We start from the raw sequence: 19,485 nt of genomic DNA, 5'->3' as shown, positions 1-19,485 counted from the left end.
AACTGGTTCTTTTAAATAGTTTAAATGTTAATTTCAAAGTAAAAAGTTTTCTGTTCTTTGGGTGGTTTTTTGTTGTTGATGTTTGGGGTTTTTTAAGGACATACAACATCCAGAACAATTTACAGAAAATATACTTGGATTTGATCTAAGCAGAGAATATCACTGAAAGAGATAGATCAAACCGTTTTGTAACAATAAATGAAATTATTCTTAAGAGGTAAGGAACTAATTGACTCTTCAAAGCCATTTTTCTCAAAGGAGTTAACATCCTAAGGATGCATGAAAGGAGCTTTTATTTTCCTTCACCTCTAGTAACCTGGCATCTTTTTCATTGTAACTTGCCTGTGTGTTTTACACCTACTTTAAGCGAATTAAAGATGAGCAATTCACAGAAGTAATGCATTTTCTGTCAGGCCATTACCACTTGTTTTCTCAGCATGTTCTGCAGATCCATGGAAAGATGTCATTACAGAAATCAATTGGTGTGCAAGGTGGTCAGCATTTACTGACAACAGATAGATAAATACAGATACATAATGTATAGATAAATATATATAGATAAATACAGATAAATATATATAATATATAAATATATATAGATAAATACAGATACATAAATACAGGGTTTAAGGGAGGCACTGAAAATATGTCTTTGCATGATATCTGGGTCTGTTAGACAGTGTTTTGTGTTACAGGTAGGTGGTGAATATCAAGATTTGCTCTCCTAGATATCTCATGCTACAGTGCCTGTTAACAGCTCTGTGCTTGGCACTTCTGTCAGTTTTGTGTCTTGACCTCTGGGTCTGCTACAAAAAATGTGCTGTATGCCAAGTGTGACTAGGGTGGGACAAATGTCAGAGCTGAAGTAAAAGCAGAGTTATCCTACTGCAATGGATTCTGAATATCATGCAATAACAGATTCTTATTTTTGTATTTTTGTAAGAAATACTTATTTAGATAATTTTCATCTGGTCACCTTAGCTTCCACTAAGAGCACAGCTGAAATTCTTTATAAATATCCTTGCAACAGGAAATTGCAAGGAAGAGAAAGAAATTTGTAGCTGTCACATGGCCAGACACAACTCCATGACTATTCCCAAGGACTTGGCAATTTTTGTCAGCATTGTCCAACCAGGGGGAGCACAGAAAGTCTCCTTCTCTCACAGGATTTCTTTTAGACTGGCAGAAACTTCCCAGCAGCTTGGAGCTTGGAAGCTGTGAGGAGAGGAGAGGAGAGGAGAGGAGAGGAGAGGAGAGGAGAGGAGAGGAGAGGAGAGGAGAGGAGAGGAGAGGAGAGGAGAGGAGAGGAGAGGAGAGGAGAGGAGAGGAGAGGAGAGGAGAGGAGAGGAGAGGAGAGGAGAGGAGAGGAGAGGAGAGGAGAGGAGAGGAGAGGAGAGGAGAGGAGAGGAGAGGAGAGGAGAGGAGAGGAGAGGAGAGGAGAGGAGAGGAGAGGAGAGGAGAGGAGAGGAGAGGAGAGGAGAGGAGAGGAGAGGAGAGGAGAGGAGAGGAGAGGAGAGGAGAGGAGAGGAGAGGAGAGGAGAGGAGAGGAGAGGAGAGGAGAGGAGAGGAGAGGAGAGGAGAGGAGAGGAGAGGAGAGGAGAGGAGAGGAGAGGAGAGGAGAGGAGAGGAGAGGAGAGGAGAGGAGAGGTGGAAGTCATCTAATCCAATCCCTGCTCCATCTGAGGTTAATTTGGTACCATGAAATGGCCTAGGTTGGAGATCATGAAGTTCCAAACCCTCCCTGCCATGGCCAGGGACGCCTTCCACTAAATCAGGCTGCTCAGAGTTAGATCAAGTTATTTAGAGCCTCTCACAGCCAAGATTTGAACACTTCCAAGACCAGAGATTCAAGACTCTCTGGAAAACTTGTTTCAATGCTTAAAGTACTCTCAGCTTATTTCCATACCTCCAGGTGGAATTTTCCTTAGTGTCACTTGTATTTGTTGGCCTGTACCCTTCCACTTCAGAATATGCTGATTCCCTATAGCCCCCTAGCTGGCAGCTGAAATGGGCAATTTAATCCCTAATTCTTCTCTTACCCTTCTCTTCTTCAAGCTAAATCTTTCCATCAGCCTCTGCTCACATTTATTAATCATCTCCATGGCCCTGTGTTGAGCTAACTCCTGTCTGTTCTCTGCAGGGACACGAAGCTGTTTCAGCAGCTGGATAAGCTGGATTCAAGTGTGCAGTGTCATCACCCTCGAAGGAAATAGTCAAGGTGTACACTAGATATGAAATCAACTTTAGATTGTCATTTAAAATTCCGAAAGAAATATTCTCCGGGTTTACAGCCCGTCCGCTTTCTTTGCTCGCCTCTTTTCAAGTGCCTAGGAGGAAAATGAGAAATCTTGGCCATCAAGAATTGCAGGTTCCATTCCTAACTTGGATTTCCTTGCTCACAGAAATATCTTTATGAAATGAAGTTCCTTTTATGACAGTGAAATGGGGACAAGTTGAAAATTTTAATATTGAATAGTTAGAAAAATTGCCACCAACAACTGGTTATTTCAACAGAACCTTCTTCTTTTTTTTTTTTTCATTATTAAAAGTATTATTGATTTCTGTTAGTTTTTTTCCCTGCCTTTGGAAAGCACAAAGTCCTTAAATAATTTGAGTTTTCACTTATTTCCTCAGAATTGCAGCATATGACTGATAACTGCCTTTAGAACTTCTAATAGCTAAATTACAATTATTATGCAAAGACCTACAATAGACAGTTATATGGATTGTTAAATGACTTTGCCTTTTTTGCAAACCATAATCATTTTCCTTTATTAGCTGAAGGATTTCATAATTTAAGGGAGATGAGAACCTATAAGTCACACTTTCAAATAAGGAACATGGATATTGCAAACATTAAATTCTCCCATAAAAATGTTAAGGCATCATTAAACTAGGATCAGATTAATACAATTCAGTCAACTCTAGATAGATATCTCCTGTAATAGGCTGAAACAATACCTAGTGATATAGGACGTATAAGATTTTACTACAATCAATTTACAAACCTATAAAACATACAGGTATCACTCAAAGCCACCATTAATTTTGCAAGCCCTGTATTAAATCAAGTGAATTTGGTGAGGAAAAATATTCCCCGCCCTTCCTGTAACTCTCTTTCTATTGTTAGCTGCTATCACAGCATCTTACTTCTACCGTAAGTCAGATGAGAGATGCCTTCTGGTAGAGGTTGACCTGAGAATCTGTGCTTGATTTATCCATCTGTTTAAGTGTCTGAAAGATTTTCAAATGAATTTTCGGGGCATAATTTAATTCTCACTTGTAGCACAGTAAACCTGGAGTCATTCTGTTTGTTCCAGAATAACAGCAAGCAGGATTTGACCCCGGGGTTTAATCAAATTAAAAACAAAGACCTGCATCTTTTCTAATCAGCTGGGTAAAGGGAGGGAGTTAGCTGGGGAAAAAAAGAAGGTTTGGACTAAAGGCTCTGTGTGTGTGTTCCTTCCAAAGGTACAAGGTAGCTCTGTGGGTCTGGAGAAATGGCAATTTCAGAAAAGCAGGGCAGGGCCAACAAGACAGAACTGGAAATGCAGAAGTTCCAAAGCAAGACCTGTTTATCTCTGCAAGCCTCACAAGCCCTGGTTTTCACACATAAAGTGTTGCATATTTTGCCCCAGTCAAACCCCTGTGTGGGTATATCTGCACTGGAATATTTTAGCATGGATTTCCAAAACCCCAGCAGATTTATTGCACGTGCATGTGGAAAGAGAGGAGAGAGGGAAATGTTTCTCCCAGACATGTATGTCATTATGTCAAATTATGTCAAATGTGGATCAGGATGCACTCCTAAACTGTACTGGATCTGTTTTATGTGTTAGTGCCACTAAATTCTTTGCAATAAGACCCAGAGGCTGAAGCAGGGCTGAGAGGAAACAACAGAAATGAGGAAAGAGTGACTTGCTAAGCTGAGCAGAGCTGGTGTGGCTCCTAGGAGATTTACAGGAGAATAAAGAGAAAACCTCTTTGGAGGAACAGTTTAAAAGGTGATATAGGAAAAAAAATATAAAAAAAAATTAGTTTAACTTGTTCTGTGAAGCCAAACTGGGCCATTCAGGACAGACCAACTTGACTACACTGGCCTTCTTTTCCACATAGGCCTAACTGCATGCACCCTCTGTGCTTAGAAAAAGCTCCATGAACAACAGTATAGGTTTGTAAATAAAATTGTATTAATGATTCAAAATGTAAGCAAACAGAAGGAGACGACAAATACAGTAAAAGATGACTATAGATTAGTTTCTTTGTAAAGCCTTCCCATTTGCATTTAAGATAATTTATGTGATTTAGTTCAGTATTTGCAGTATTCCCTAAGGTCTGTATAGGACAGATCCCAGACTGTCTCAGTCATTTAGTGAATCATCTAATGCAATTGAATTCTGAGTGACAGCCAAAATTATATGTAGTTAGTAAAAAATGTTGTTGTATTTAATCATATAATTGTGCATCCATTTAGATCAGCCCAGCAATCACAAGAACCCTTATCCACAAGTACCTTTACCTATGTGACTCGTGGTTAATAAGTAGGAAAGCACACTCAGAGGGCACTCTCAGGCAGAGAATTTGAAGAATAAGGCCTAGCTGTGTGCCAGCAAGAGACATTGCTAATAATCCATTTTGTCAGTGAGGATCGTGTTTAAATTAGATTTTTTTCAGTATGCACCCACCTCACTCCAAAGGAAAGATGCTACACTGCTGATATCTTATGTCAACGAAACTATGAAGCAATTTCTGTTGTAGTTTCCCAATTTAAATATATAGAGGTGAAAAAAATGGAAAAATAACATTTCAGCCTAGATAACCATTGAATAATTTCTGAACTGCCCTGTCAGCCCATTCTCCTCCAACGAGTTCTGAACCTGTGAGTGAAATTTGAAAGAGGCAGAAAAGTTCCAAAGTGCATTTTCTTTGAGATTATTGAAGAAAAAGTCTCAGAATATAAGGCAGAATCCCTGATTGGCACTTTTAGTAAGGCAAGCAGCAGCGTGCATCTGCTGGGCCTCTCATCCTGATGTTTGGGTGCTGTAGAGCTCTAATAGCTGGGGATGTGCTCAGAAACCGGTGTCCCTGTGGAAACAGCTCACTGAACAACTTTGTTATGTAATTAAACTTCCTGTTTAATGAAATAATGTGAATTAGAGCCGTTTGGTGCCAAATCCTCCATTTGCAGAAGAGAAGGACACGCAGCAGCAAATGAAGGCATTAATGAGTGGTGCAGAGATTTTATGCTGTTTGCAAGTAATGAGCTTGGTTCATTCCATATGGCTGGTAATTGCTATCAGGATAAGTCACAAAGTGAGCTAATGGCTTTGCTCACACACACAAATTGTAGAAACATATTTTCCAAGTCAGAAAACAACCGATTAGTTGAATCACGAGCTTGGGAGTCGGGAGACCTGATTCGACTTTCTGCTCCACCTTAGGTTTTTGGAGTTACCACAGCCAAGCATTTAAAATATGGCTTTGCTTCAGACTGCAGTGAAGCATCAAGGTCTTCTAGTTAGTTTTTAATGAGCTAGCTTGGAAGCAGTCTGTGGCAGTACTCAGTTAACTTATCCTCAGCCTCATTGCCAGTCCATCCATTAATTTAACTCGTGACAGTTCGGATTTCAGGGTGTTCTGTGAAGTTCAGCAGGGATCAAAGATAATCCAGCACTCTGATCAATCATATGAAATAAATTTAGCATTAAATGACCCGGTGGTCATCTCAAGTTAGATGTTAATTGTCTAACCATAGGGACTCAATTGACTTTGTAAAGTAGGACAGATGGGCTCTGTAGTGCTGAAGATGAAGGACAAAATAACCAGCAAAGAGCCCCAAGAGGCCGAATTTGGAACACGATTCATCTCACCTAACTTTAGAGATCCCCAACCCTAATTACCTTCAGAGTTGGTGGAGACTTTAAAGCCTTTCAGAGAGCGACTCATCTGCATGATTTGAGGCACCACCTTGATGAAGTAATCTGTTTGTAGAACATATGGACGAGGGGGGAATCTAGAAGCAGATCTCTGTGCTGGGCTGGGCAAACCCAACCTCAGGGGCTTTTCAGGAAGTGACCTTGCTTATTTAAAGGTTGATGGAGTTTATCTGTACCACAGCTTGCAGATAAGAGATTAAATACTCCTGTCTAAGTCTAGCTTTGCTCCTTCTCATGTTTCTCTGTCGTGCTCTGGGGATAATACCTTCAGGAAGCCCTAGAAAGACGTGGTGGAAGTCAAACCTGTGCTCAGACCAATTGTGTCTGGAAACAGGGTAGAAACTTTGGGGACCTTCTTGAGGATTTTGATATGCATGGAAGGTATAACATGGAAGGTGCAAGAACAGGAAACCTCTCAGCACCTTAGACAAGACAGCTGAACTTTATTTCGGTGAAAAAGCTGAGCTCAGAAGTGCCAGTCAGGAAAAACCCCACCAACACCTGCACTCTTATTAATAAGGATCCTCTCAAACGAAGCCTATGAGATGTCACCTTGTTAAAGACAGAAAATTCCACTGGGAAATTTTACAGCAGGAAGGCAGGAGGGAATCACTGTGCTCTATGATCAGTGCTCTCGGATTTATTTACAGGGATGTTTCGGCAGAGCAGGGATGAAGTGAGAGGAAAACGCCACGAGAGGGAGATGTTGGAAGCAGGAAAGCTGTCAGCTTGCTCATCCTCACACGGAGGGTTCTTTTCAAAAGGCACTCCACAAAAGTTTGTTGAACTTTCAGGGAGCTCACGCCATCTTTAAAATAAAGTTAATTGTGGGAGGGAATTGTCTGGAAAGCTTGAAATAGCTTTGGGGAAAAAAAACCCAAACCAAACCAAGCACATAGCAACCAAAAATCTGTGTGAAGCCTATTTAAAAAGCTGTGTTTATTAAAAATGAAATCTTCACCAGACACCTCAATGCCTGTCGTTTTAAGGGCAGATGTTTCAATTTCTCCTTCCTTTATATTTATTTCAAGCTGTAAAATGCATTATATAGGATAGATATGATGACACTTTACTGCTCAGCATCAGCAGATGTGTGTACAAGGAGAAAGGCCAGCTCAGAGAGATCACTCTTTTCCAATTAGCTTGTTTGTAGTATCTATTTCTCACTACTGTTAAGACACCTCCCTAGAAAAAAAACTTTGGATATTTCCCAGAGTTCAGCAGTAATTAAATGCATATCTGAACTCCTAGCCAGTCCTGAAAAATGAATGTAGCAGTAAATGGCTCAAGTCATGTCAAATATATAGGGCTAAATGTGGATATTAATTATATAACCAGAGGGACTCCATTTACTTTGCAAAGCAATTAAAAGAAGACAGAAATTTACAGTCTGTTTCTGGAAAAGAGTAATGCCTGTTTAAAAATAACTTTCTGCCCAGAATAGTCTGCCTGTCTCACATAATATCAATTATGGGGGGGGAGGCAGGGGAGAAAAGAATCCAAACCAATACAACAGAAGACTCTGGCATTTACAACACCCCTTCTTTATGGAAATATCAAACCCAAGTTTTAAAACAATAGAAGTTGACAGTTAGGTGCCCAGATGCACTTTCAGGCATGTAAACAAAGTCTTTGCTTTTCAAACAGGCTGAAGAGCACATCAAAAATCAGCTTTCCTTGTTTCCATTCCCCATGGGCACATTAAGGGTATGAAGAGGCCTGTGTTCCTATGGACAGGACGTAGAGGCTTCATGTTTCCTAATGTACAGTTTAATATTGCTGTAGATTATTCTAGTAGTCTGTCTCTCTTGTTTTTTGGGGGTTTTTTTTATGTATTTCTTGCTTCAGAGTGCACAGGGAAGGATTGCTTTCCTGCTGAATCATAACTGGAGTTTGTTCCTTTATCCATAAGCAATCTATGAAACCTCATTGACCTAAAGCACCTGTTCCAACAGGCATCCTGATGGAAAACCCACGTGTTCTTGGATGCTAACTGTGCTTTAGTTCTGCTTTGGGCAGTTTTCATATTCCTCTTTTTAGTGTACACTCTGAAAATAAAACCATTGAGTGATTTGGGTCTGACTCTTGGTGAAAGGATCACAACTATTCAAGCCAATGGCCACAGCATCTGTTCCTTTCTCTGTCTCAGGGACAGAGAGAGTGCCAGGACCAGATATTATCCTCAAAGCAGTGTGGTCAGATAGGAAGAAAAGCATCAACACCCCCCACATGACTCAATGTTCTCCTGTACATCACTTCAGAAATCAGCTTCTAACAGTGGGCTAAAAAAGCCTGTGGTAGTTACTTTTGTCTGCAGAGGATGGTTTGTGTGGTTGGTCCACTCAATACTTAATTATTCCTTTTTTCCAGGAGTGTCATGCTCTAAGTTTCCCTGTGACATTTTCCCCTCTGTCCTGTTGTGAACATGACTATAGTGGGATTTTCTAAAAGAGTTCAACGCATACAGACAAGACAGTGGGAAAAGGAGCTGAGGTGGTGTCAGTCTAAATTGTTTATTGCAAAACTATTGTGTGAAAGAGCTTCAAAAAGCCCTGGAAGTGCTCTGAGAAACAGCATTTAGGAGCAAGGGGCTATTGCCTCTATACTTCAGTAGAATCTCTGCTTCTGTGTCCCTGTTTCTAATGTAAAAATGTGCTGAAGACAGGGAGAAATAATATAAATTCTGAGTGCCTTTCTTGGGCAAAATTTTACTGAAACTAGAAAGTTCATATAAGTAAGGACTTCTATGCATGGCAGCAAGAAACTTTTAACTCTTGTACAGCAATTTCAAAATCTTTTAGTGAGAAAGAATGGGGTTGTATGCAGAAGCAATATGTGACAACAAATTGTTGCTTCATTTCCACACTTGGATGAGTCTGATATACTCTAGGTGATGTCACTGCCAAGGCTGGGCATCAGACAACATTTATATCATTTACTGCATTATATAAGCAGAGTTCTTGCAAATCTCTTGTTTGAAATGTGGCTGTGCCACATTTAATATATTTCCTTGTCTGTTAGAGCTCCAAAAACACTTAGCAAAACATATTTTATATATATATATATGTGTGTGTGTGTGTGTGTTAGTCTTTTAAGCACTTTTAAAGGCCTTCCTTCTTAAAAGTTATTAGAAAAATACATTTAGAATGGGAAAATGTGTATGTGCTTTAAACTTCTGCATTCTTGTACATCTTCACTTACCACCAATAAAAGACAGGTGAAATCCCAATGCTAAGAGCACCAAATTATGTCTGTGCTGGGTGATTTAGTATGCTGAAGTCTTAATTTTCCTGTTTCTAAGTCATCCAGCTGTTTCAGGTGGTTTTCAGGTGAGCACATGGCCCAGGTGACAGCTACTCTCTGTTCCAACACTCACTCCATCCAGACAAAAAGACTATGGGCTGTACTACAGGTTCCATCTATCTGAAACATTCCCAGGAATATGAACAGAAGGAATTGACCTCTCTGTAGCTATTTTGACTAATTTTTAAGGATAAAGCATTTTTTTTTTTAAAGGATCTCTTTTCTGCTTAAAGGCACATGAGGGTTTCTTCATTGTGCTCAGCAAACACAGCCAGAGGTTTTCTTTAGTGCAAGTGGCTGATTCCCAGATTTACCTCCTCCAGTTTGAATTTCAGATCTGCACAGTGCTTTCCTTCTATAGCAGTCAAAAAAAAAAATCTGTAGCTTTATACCAGAGTAAAGGGCGAACCAAAAAAAAAAAGTCATTACTACATCCATCTTATATCCAGTTTATTTAATACCAGAGCAGTAAATACAAATAAGAGTTCTGGAATCTGGCAATGCTAGGGCAGGATAAAGCTACAGCTGTCTGTTAATGGTTCTGGAATGCTGTGTGGGCTGGGAAGATGAAGGGTGTGCATGAGTAATCTGCACGTTCAGCCTCATAGGTATTGACCATACAGTTAAAATACAATTCTGATATGGCAGAGCAGCATCTACAGAAAAAACAAAGCAATGCTGGGCCTGTCAGCTGAGAACTATGTTCCAGTATTTGTAGTCTTATAACAAGTGAAATAAACAGGATCTTTTGCTTAAAGAAAGAATGTGATCTTTGGTCAATAGAATAAAATGTGCTTTAGTACTGTTTCACAACCTTAGTGCTAAGATTATATGTGACCTTTTTATGTTGTCTTATGGGTGACCACGCAAAAACTGAAAATAACCTTTCTAGTCTCAATGCAGGTAAAATTTCAGAGCAGAGGTAGGCTTCAACTCAGCATCCTACAAAGACTGAACCCCAGCTGTCCCCTGGAGTGGGTAGGAGGCAGCAATTCAGATCACTTCCCTTTCATAATTCCTGTATGAGCACAGCACTTGCAAACATGCTGGGCTAAGCCCTTATTTAGCTGTCTGGAGTAAGAACTCTGCCAGCTGACAGCATATTTACACCCATCTGATGTTTAATATCCACATCTGAAGAGTGTAGCTAACAGCACTTTGTGCTCTCTCCAGTGGCATTTCAATACCACAGCCGTGAGTAGTTGTAAGGACATTGGTTATTAGGAAAAACACTCTCTGTGAGCACAGCTCTGACCTTTAAATCCAGCCAGACATCCTAAGGAGCTTGTGCTCTCTACCAGCCCATGTGCTTTCCAAGCTTCTGCTGCCATCTGAGATGGAGCAGCCACATCCACCTTACAGCTAATGAAACTTTTGTTAAAGCTCACAAAAACTCTTCTGTGAAAGGGACCAACCTTATGCTGGCCCTTGCTGTGAAATTATTTCACCCAACAACAACCTTGCCAAAAGAGTCCAGAGTCACTGACTAACATTTCACTAACATTTCAGTTCCCACACTCCTCAACCCTCTCTACTTTCTTTCATCACTCATGGAACAGAGGAAAAAAAAGATACTGAACAGAAGACAATACTGCTTTATGTATCTGCTTCCCTGCTTCTGGTGCCCCTGCAAGGCGGCTTTGCAGGTAAATAAATACCTTTTGTAGATTTGGTGTCAAAACAAAATTTTATTCATATGAATTTCAGCAAGTGTAAGGCACACAAGGACCTGAGTTAAATGCAAATAACATTACCACATGAAGCCACAGTATTTTGCTTTCCTTTAGTGCAAATGTTCTTGCACAAAAAAAAAAATTAAAAAAATACTAAAAAAATGCAAAACTCAGAATTCTGAAGTAAGATTTTGATCAGCAAGGCTGAGTTTACTGGATATTATGTGGCACTTAGGGACATGGTTTAGTGGCAGACTTGGTAGTGTTTGGTTAATGGCTAGATTTGATGATCTTAAAGGTCTTTTCCGATATAAGTGAACCTGTGAAATAACTGTTTATATTTCAGTTGCACCTAGAAGCTCTATCCAAGACCATGTTGGTGTTGAATAAATACAGACTAAACCTCTCCTCTGGAGCAGCTTACAAAGTGGCACAGCCCTAAACAGTAAATCTGTAGCAGAGCTTGAAACAGAAGGTCTCTTCTAGGTCTAGACCACACTATCCCCCACCTTTGGTTTCTGCTGTCTCACTCCTCCAGATATTGACCTTTGGAGGAAATTCAGTGAATCCCAAGAGCTGCCTCTGCTCCATTATTTCAGCTTGTTCCAACTTCAAGAATAACAATCTGTTACACAGATTTCCTTCTCTTTCCAAACACATTGTTGATTAATTTGGCCATCGACTTGGAACCACTTGGTCTTCTCTTTTCTTTGACTTTGAAATTGGAAGTGATATTCCTCAGGACTTTGGTGAACATTGCCACAACCTCCTGATAATTCTCTGCTGCAGACAGTTCACAGAACTGGCACTTGTTATCTATTGCCAGCTTCTGTCCTTCATCCCAGCCAACTTCCCTCATGTGGCATAAATCCTGTTTATTGCCCACCAAAAATATTGATGGCTCAAGCATTCTGAAATGAAAAAGAGAAAACACTGTGTCATACATTGAACTGTATTCAGTGTGTAGGAAAATATGTAACAGGCATTGCAAAAAATTCCAAAATGAACTCACCAGCCCCCTCACCTTGCCAGGAAGAACTCTGGTTTTCCATTTGGCAAAGAATTTTCTAGACAAGCTATTCTCCACCAGTAGATTTTCATTTTGTGTTCTCTACTCAAAGAATTAATGTATTTTTTAATCAACTGTTTTTTTCATGCTCTTTGCTGCTGAGTTTATTGTCAGCACTTCAGGAAGAAGCAAGCTGATCATTATCTCTGTTTGCAGGTAACAGAACAGAGTCCAAGAGATACATCAGTGTCGGTGGCATAACTCAGAAGGAAACACAGGAAATCTGATTCCAAGCTTCTGCTAAAATTATTCCTTTCAGAAATTAGCCTTAATAAAGAAAGGTCAGCAATAAAACAGACAGAAAAAAATGGGGTTTTTACTCCACTTCTGATATAGGTAAAGGATTTCACTCTTTTATTTAGGGAGCACCCCAGCTGACTGATGCAGCAATACCATCACACACTCATGTCTGCAGTTCTGGTGATTCTTGATTTTTTAAAGTATTTTTTTTTTACCATATGGTCACCCATGTGCACAAATGGTGTTGGGGTCACTGCTAAAAGCAGTTTAGGAGATATTTGTGGTATTACTTCCCTTCATTGTGGGAAATGCTTTCTTCAGGCCCTGTATTTGTGCATCTCCTTTGGTAATTGAGTGGGAGAGTAAAAGCACAGACTGACTATGCCAGGCTTCTTCACCCACATAAATCACAGCAGAAATGTTTATGGCAATCATTTAACTATTAGTTCTGTAAGAAATAAGAGGAAAAATCCTGATGTTTGGATACAGTAAAATATATTGAAATTTGCCACACATTTTACCTTCAGGTACCTTGTTGTTGGCATTGTGCTACTTCACTTCCATGCTGCTGGATTTTAATTGCTCACAAGCTCACAGAAGTGTTCTCAGCTTTTCTCTGGGTTTGCTGAGGGGAAAGAAAATAAACAAAGAAAATAAACAATGCCACTTACTTTTTACAAACTCCTATGTGAGACTCCCGGATCCTGTACAGCAGGGCTTTTGCAAATGCAAATGATGCTCTGTCGCTGATGTCGTAAACAATGATAAATCCATCAGCCCAGTGGAGCTCATCTGTGAGGGAAAGCTTCCCCTGCTGTGGCTGAAAGGAGTTCAAGGGTACACAGAAAAAGAATGTTACTCCTGTCACTTCAGAGCCTTTTCTCTGTCACTGTGAATGCGAGAACATGGTAACTTTCATTGCAGAAGATATTTAATAGGTCTAGGTGCTGGCACTGAATTCAGGCCAGTACTGCTCTAAAAGCCTTATAAATCACCAACATCAAAAATGGCACTTTGGATCACTGGAAAATTAATTATGGAACATTCATACTTTGTTTAAGCTGTGAAATTGCACAACCATTGCTTATGCTTAGTGTTCTGCAGGGTGACATGAGAGTGAAACCCACAGGAGCCATCAGCATTTCTGTGTTTTGTCATTATAGCTCTGGTTTGCATGTTCCTAATATTCTACACTATTCTGACTACAGTGCTCCCAATGATTTTCTTCATTTGTTTCATTTCCCCTTTGAATTGTTCAGGTTTCAAACACTAATTATCCATATGTAAAATTTCTGAAGAGCTAGGAAAAAAAAAAAATCTTCTTCCAGTTTGGAGCTTTTAACTTTTTAACAAATTTTAATTTTAACAAAACTAGTGACAAAAGTCACTTGAGTGATAATAGGGTAATACTAATCCTTGACTCTCTTCACACCAAGAAACTGCCACACTTCTGATCTCCAGAAAGCAACAGCTGTAAACTGTCCCACTGAGCAAAGGGACATTTGAAAACAATTTAAAATTAGCTCATCCCTGCATGTGATTTGGCAGCAGCTAGCAAGACCATATGACCTAAAAGCTGATCAGAAAAAATAAAAATAAAAATAAAAATTTACTTTGCTAAACAGCTAAAGTTAGGCTTTGTTCCTAAGGAAAAAACTAATACAAGATAGCTCAAAGCATGCTGGCACAAACTTACTGTGGTAACCAAAGTCTCTCGTAATTTAGCTCTAACCTGTTTAATCCTACCCAGCTGCCACTCCCAATGTTTCAACACCTCAATAAAAAGCAGCAAAGCAGCCCCCAGTGCCACAGGATTCAATATGTCAGCAGCTGGAAGCTGCAGGCAAGCTCAGGAAAGGAGCAGCCTCTAATAAAAGTGTGGCAAGGGAAGACTCCATCCTGCTCCATGGCACAGTGGCTGCTCCAGGATCCTCAGTGCCCTGGAACAAGCAGTGCTGTTTGTTTGGTTTTTAAGTCCCTGAATTTAAGTGTGGGTCAGACTTTCAGTGGTTTGGCTTTCACATTAACATTCCTTACCCCAGCTGCCCAAAAGGGAACCTGGAGAGCCAGATTGATCAGCCAGATCTAGGTCTGCACATGTTACACAGTACCCAAGTTTCTCTATTCCTGGAAATTAGGTAAATTAATACAAAAACTTTATTTCAGAGTGGTTTTCTGTAATTAAATTTTCATTGTCGATGTGCACAAGCTGCATTATGGCTTTCCTTGGAAAAGGAAATTGTTCTGTGAATGCAAGCCTTACTTCCAGGCCTGTCTACTTTGACCATTTGTGCAGCCATTTAATAAGCTGTTTGCTTTATAAGCTAAATTTCGTTCATTCAGGGTATTTGAGACAACTGCACGTAATCTGATAAGTTATCTCTTTATTTACTTATGTAAGGCAAAAGTGGTAAGTTATTTCTGTGAGTATTATTCCAAAACACAAATGCATTTCCAGAAAATTTCAGCAATGAAGGGTTCCTTTGATGAAATGGGAAAGTACTCAGTAATTCCAAGTCCAAGCAACTATAAAATTTCATTATATAAAATTTTATATAAAAAATATATAATTAAAGAAACCACCAAAAACCAAAAGAACAGGCACAAATTCCAACAGCCAAAAGTTTGTAACCACTTGATCCTTTTTACCATATACAAAAGTAATGAAGAACAGCTTTTCTTTACCCTCCTCCTGCTAAATTCTTACCTGTGAACAAGGGTCATAAATTTCCAGGTGGATCTGCCTCCCATCCAGGCACAAGAGCTTCGTGTAGATGCATTCTAAGAGATATTATCCAAAGAATATCAGTGTTACTGACTGGGAATGAAGAAAAAGAAAAAAGAAAAAGAAAAAGAAAAAGAAAAAGAAAAAGAAAAAGAAAAAGAAAAAGAAAAAGAAAAAGAAAAAGAAAAAGAAAAAGAAAAAGAAAAAGAAAAAGAAAAAGAAAAAGAAAAAGATAAAAGAAAGAAAAAAAAGAAAAGAAAAGAGAAGAGAAAAAAAGAAAAAAAGAGAAGAGAAAGAGAAAAGGAGGCAACAGCAAAACTTGATAATACTGAGGATTCCTTGAGTACTGGTTATTTGATTGATTTCTCAAGACATTTAGATTTTTTTTGCCTCTGATCTGTTTTTTTGCAGGTTTGAGATGTTTGTTAGGGAGGGTTTTTTGTTTGTTTGTTTTGTGGTTTTGGTTTTGTTGTTGACAAGTTGTCTTTTTTTCTGAACACACACTGGAAACAAACCTATTTAATTTTGCACCAATCACCCTTAGGCAGACCAGGACCATTGCACTGTGGTGTTCCCATTGCAGTCTTGGTGAATGAATACTCTCAGACCCTAATTTCCTCTTCCAAAACAGAGGAGAGAGGAATCCTCTCAATCAGATAAATGCTGCTGATCATTCAGGATTATAAAAGTAGTGAGCCAGACTAAGTGCAGCTCTGATTCTGCACAAAAGTCGCTATTTAGCAATAATATTTATTTACCATGGCTTCTGGTGCTTTAAGAGCTCCCATACCAGGCAGCATTAGACTGAGAGGATTTACAGGACCATGTCCTTAGGATCTAGTCCAAAAATATTTCTGTAGCAGCTCAGATTTAGGACTCTCCACTGGCAGCACTGGGAACTCTACTGCAGACAACCATCAGTACTATTTAAAGCAGAAGGATGTTCTAAGTGCAACCAGTTTGTGGTTGCCAACAGGCTTTCTACACTTTAATTTGTCATTTTCTGAACTACAGGGACAAGGATTGCTGTTGACACTACAGAAAACACACTTAAAATTGTGTAGGTGAGGGATAAAACGAGGCATAGCTCTGTGATCTCTGGAACTCAGCATCTTCAGCATTCTTCATGCTTATCTTAAGAATTCAAAGTTTATTTATAAGAATAAACTTGCAGTCCCAAGCATCTCAAGGGTATAAAATCTACAGCTCCTTGTTTGTTTCCTTAATTAAACAAACTTTTAATCATTATTTTGACTCCACTAATAGTAGCGTGGTCTTTATTTTACCACCCTTATTACCACTTTCCTCATCTCTAGAAATAGCGCTGAACTCACCTTCCAACAAACATTTGTTAAAAAATGAAAATGTTCTGGGGGTTTGACATGCCTTTTACAGGACTTGCAGTACTGGAGGCTGAGAACAGAACCTGCTTTTGGTTGCAGGTGGCTTGGAGCACGTAATTTACACGTGGTAGCTTAGACCTAGAGCAGCTGGGACACAAACTGCCTGCTCAGTCTGTGTTTGTATAATAAATACATATATTTATTTTAATAATAGTATATAAATACATTATTATTAAAATATAAATATATAAATAAATAATAAACAGAACACATGTACAAATTTCTTGTAGCTCTTCCTTCAGAATAAGTTCATTTGGATATATTCAGTATTAGTATTTATTTTTCTCTTTGTGATTTAGAGATCAGGAGAAGCTACTCTGACTCCTGCAGGGAAAAAGGAAAAAAGTGTGGAGAGAGTTCTTCAGTTTAGCAGGAAGAGAGGCAGATGGCAGTCTCTGTGCCTCGCTAAGTTTTGGGACTTCTGCCACATCAGCTGGGGTGGCAGCAGCCTTCCAAAGTTATTTGTGTATCGGCTGAACAGTATTTCTACCCGGGATGTAAAAGTCCAAGTCCTGCTTTGCCACCTTCCAAGATTTACAAGTGTCTTAAGCATCGGCATGTTCTGGTGAGGTTTTCCACCCAGCCATCAAACCAGAGCCTTGTGCTTTCACTAAGCACCCGTGCCACATAAACAACCTGTTTCCCTCTCCCCTGGAGCCCAGGAGGGGACATCAGCAGAGCCGGTGTTATTTTGGGGTTTTTCAGTCTTTGCTCTCCCCATCTCCTCTCAGGTCCAGCTGACCACAACCCAGCCTGGCTCCCACTGGCAGCCCGGCTCTCTCCCTGTCCCCAGCTGTGTGAGGATCACCTCTCTGTGCTCCGGAGCGATCTCTGCCCGGCACCCGGATCGCCTTTCCCCTCCCCAGGGCTTGTTCCCCTCCAGGACCCGAGCGGAAACTCAAATCTCAACCCAAAAGTTCTGCGGCACCGCGGTTTTACCCAATTTCTCCAGCAAAGCAGTGCTTGAGGAGCTGCATCTTGCTCTCCCCAGGGAACCCTCCATCCCTCCTTGCCTCTCTGCATCTCTGCCTCCCTGCATCTCTGCATCCCTGCATCTCTGCATCACTGCATCTCTGCATCTCTGTCTCCCTGCATCCCTGCATCGCTGCATCCCTGCATCCCTGCATCTCTGCATCCCTGCATCTCTGCATCTCTGCATCTCTGCATCCCTGCATCCCTGCATCCCTGCATCTCTGCATTTCTGCATGCCTGCTTCTCTGCATCCCTGCATCTCTGCATCCCTGAATCTCTGCATCTCTGCCTCCCTGCATCCCTGCATCTCTGCATCACTGCATCTCTGCATGCCTGCTTCTCTGCATCTCTGCATCCCTGCCATCCTTGCCTCCCTGCATCCCTGACTCCCTGCCATCCCTGTATCCCTGTATCCCTGTACCCTGTATCCCTGCACCCTGCCATCCCTGTATCCCTGTACCCTGTATCCCTGTACCCTGCCATCCCTGTATCCCTGTATCCCTGTACCCTGCCATCCCTGTATCCCTGTATCCCTGTATCCCTGTACCCTGCCATCCCTGTACCCTGTATCCCTGTACCCTGCCATCCCTGTATCCCTGCCATCCCTGCCATCCCTGTATCCCTGTACCCCGTATCCCTGTACCCTGCCATCCCTGTACCCTGTATCCCTGTATCCCTGTATCCCTGTACCCTGCCATCCCTGTATCCCTGTATCCCTGTATCCCTGTACCCTGCCATCCCTGTATCCCTGTATCCCTGTATCCCTGCCATCCCTGTATCCCTGTATCCCTGTACCCTGTATCCCTGTACCCTGCCATCCCTGTATCCCTGTACCCTGCCATCCCTATACCCTGTATCCCTGTACCCTGCCATCCCTGCCATCCCTGTATCCCTGTATCCCTGTATCCCTGTATCCCTGTACCCTGCCATCCCTGCCATCCCTGTATCCCTGTATCCCTGTACCCTGTATCCCTGTACCCTGCCATCCCTGTATCCCTGTACCCTGCCATCCCTATACCCTGTATCCCTGTACCCTGCCATCCCTGCCATCCCTGTATCCCTGTATCCCTGTATCCCTGTATCCCTGTACCCTGCCATCCCTGCCATCCCTGTATCCCTGTATCCCTGTACCCTGTATCCCTGTACCCTGCCATCCCTGCCATCCCTGTATCCCTGTACCCTGCCATCCCTGTATCCCTGTACCCTGCCATCCCTGTACCCTGCCATCCCTGTACCCTGCCATCCCTGTATCCCTGTACCCTGTATCCCTGTACCCTGCCATCCCTGTCTCCGTGCCGCGGGGGCTCTCACCGGCGCTGGACGCGTACTCTCCGATGAAGCGGCGGGTCAGGAACCTCACTGCGAGCGCTGCGGGAGGGAAGCAGAGCCAGGATTAGCGAGGCCGCGCCTCCCCCGGCACCAAACCCGAGCCATTCCCGGCTCTCTCTCCCCCCGCACCAAACCCGAGGCATTCCCGGCTCTCTCTCCCCCCGCACCAAACCCGAGCCATTCCCGGCTCTCTCTCCCCCCGCACCAAACCCGAGGCATTCCCGGCTCTCTCTCCCCCTTACCCGACTTGCCGGCTCCGCTGCCGCCCAGCACGGCCACCTTCACCTCGGCCATTCCTCCGCCACGCCGGCCCCGCCGCCCGCCAGCCTTTAAAGCGCCTCGGGCGACACCGCCCCTCATCCCTCATCCCTCATCCTTCATCCCTCATCCTTCATCCTTCATCCCTCATCCCTCATCCCGCCTCCTCCCGGCTCCCCGCCCGCCGGCGCAGAGGGAGGTGCAGCTCCCCGGCCTCTCCAGCTCCGGAGAGGCGCCTTCCTCCTCCTCATCCCCATCCTCCTCATCCTCCTCCTCCTCATCCTCCTCCTCATCCCCATCCTCCTCATCCTCCTCCTCCTCCTCCTCCTCCCCTGCAGTGCCCCGGTGCCGTCCCTGCCGAGCAAACTTTGTGCAGGTCCTGATGCCGCCCCTCGCCTCCTCCTCCTCCCTCAGGGCACCCAGGAACCAGGGGGAGGGAAAACAACAAAAGGGAAAGGGAAAGGGAAAGGGAAAGGGAAAGGGAAAGGGAAAGGGAAAGGGAAAGGGAAAGGGAAAGAGAAAGAAAAAGAAAAAAGAAAAAGAAAAAAGAAAGAGAAAAAGAAAAAGAAAAAGAAAA

The 19,485-nt window shown here is 42.0% G+C and overlaps 1 protein-coding gene across 1 annotated transcript; it reads right to left on the bottom strand.

The window, feature by feature from the left end:
* Nucleotides 1-9,672: 9,672 nt before the first annotated feature.
* Nucleotides 9,673-19,263, bottom strand: RERGL (RERG like). Its single transcript, XM_086885516.1, has 5 exons — nucleotides 18,893-19,263; nucleotides 18,633-18,689; nucleotides 14,929-15,002; nucleotides 12,893-13,041; nucleotides 9,673-11,823 (listed from the first exon to the last, which is right to left on the bottom strand). Exons 1-5 carry the CDS (start codon nucleotides 19,008-19,010, stop codon nucleotides 11,541-11,543), a joined length of 681 nt encoding a protein of 226 aa, XP_086741642.1. The 5' UTR covers nucleotides 19,011-19,263; the 3' UTR covers nucleotides 9,673-11,540.
* Between the last annotated feature and the right edge of the window lie 222 nt (nucleotides 19,264-19,485).

The sequence above is a fragment of the Cyanistes caeruleus genome, chromosome 4, assembly GCF_971803275.1.
Source record: "Cyanistes caeruleus chromosome 4, bCyaCae1.hap1.1, whole genome shotgun sequence".
In the NCBI taxonomy this organism is placed as follows: domain Eukaryota; kingdom Metazoa; phylum Chordata; class Aves; order Passeriformes; family Paridae; genus Cyanistes; species Cyanistes caeruleus.
This window is presented reverse-complemented; position numbering and strand designations above follow the sequence as displayed.

Excerpts from the sequence above, each read along its gene's own strand:
- RERGL (XM_086885516.1), bottom strand. The coding sequence starts at position 19,010 with ATGAGGGGCGGTGTCGCCCGAGGCGCTTTAAAGGCTGGCGGGCGGCGG. Across the intron at positions 18,690-18,892 it reads CAGCGGAGCCGGCAAGTCGG|CGCTCGCAGTGAGGTTCCTG; the intron begins GTAAGGGGGAGA and ends TCCCTCCCGCAG. Across the intron at positions 15,003-18,632 it reads AGAGTACGCGTCCAGCGCCG|AATGCATCTACACGAAGCTC; the intron begins GTGAGAGCCCCC and ends AATATCTCTTAG.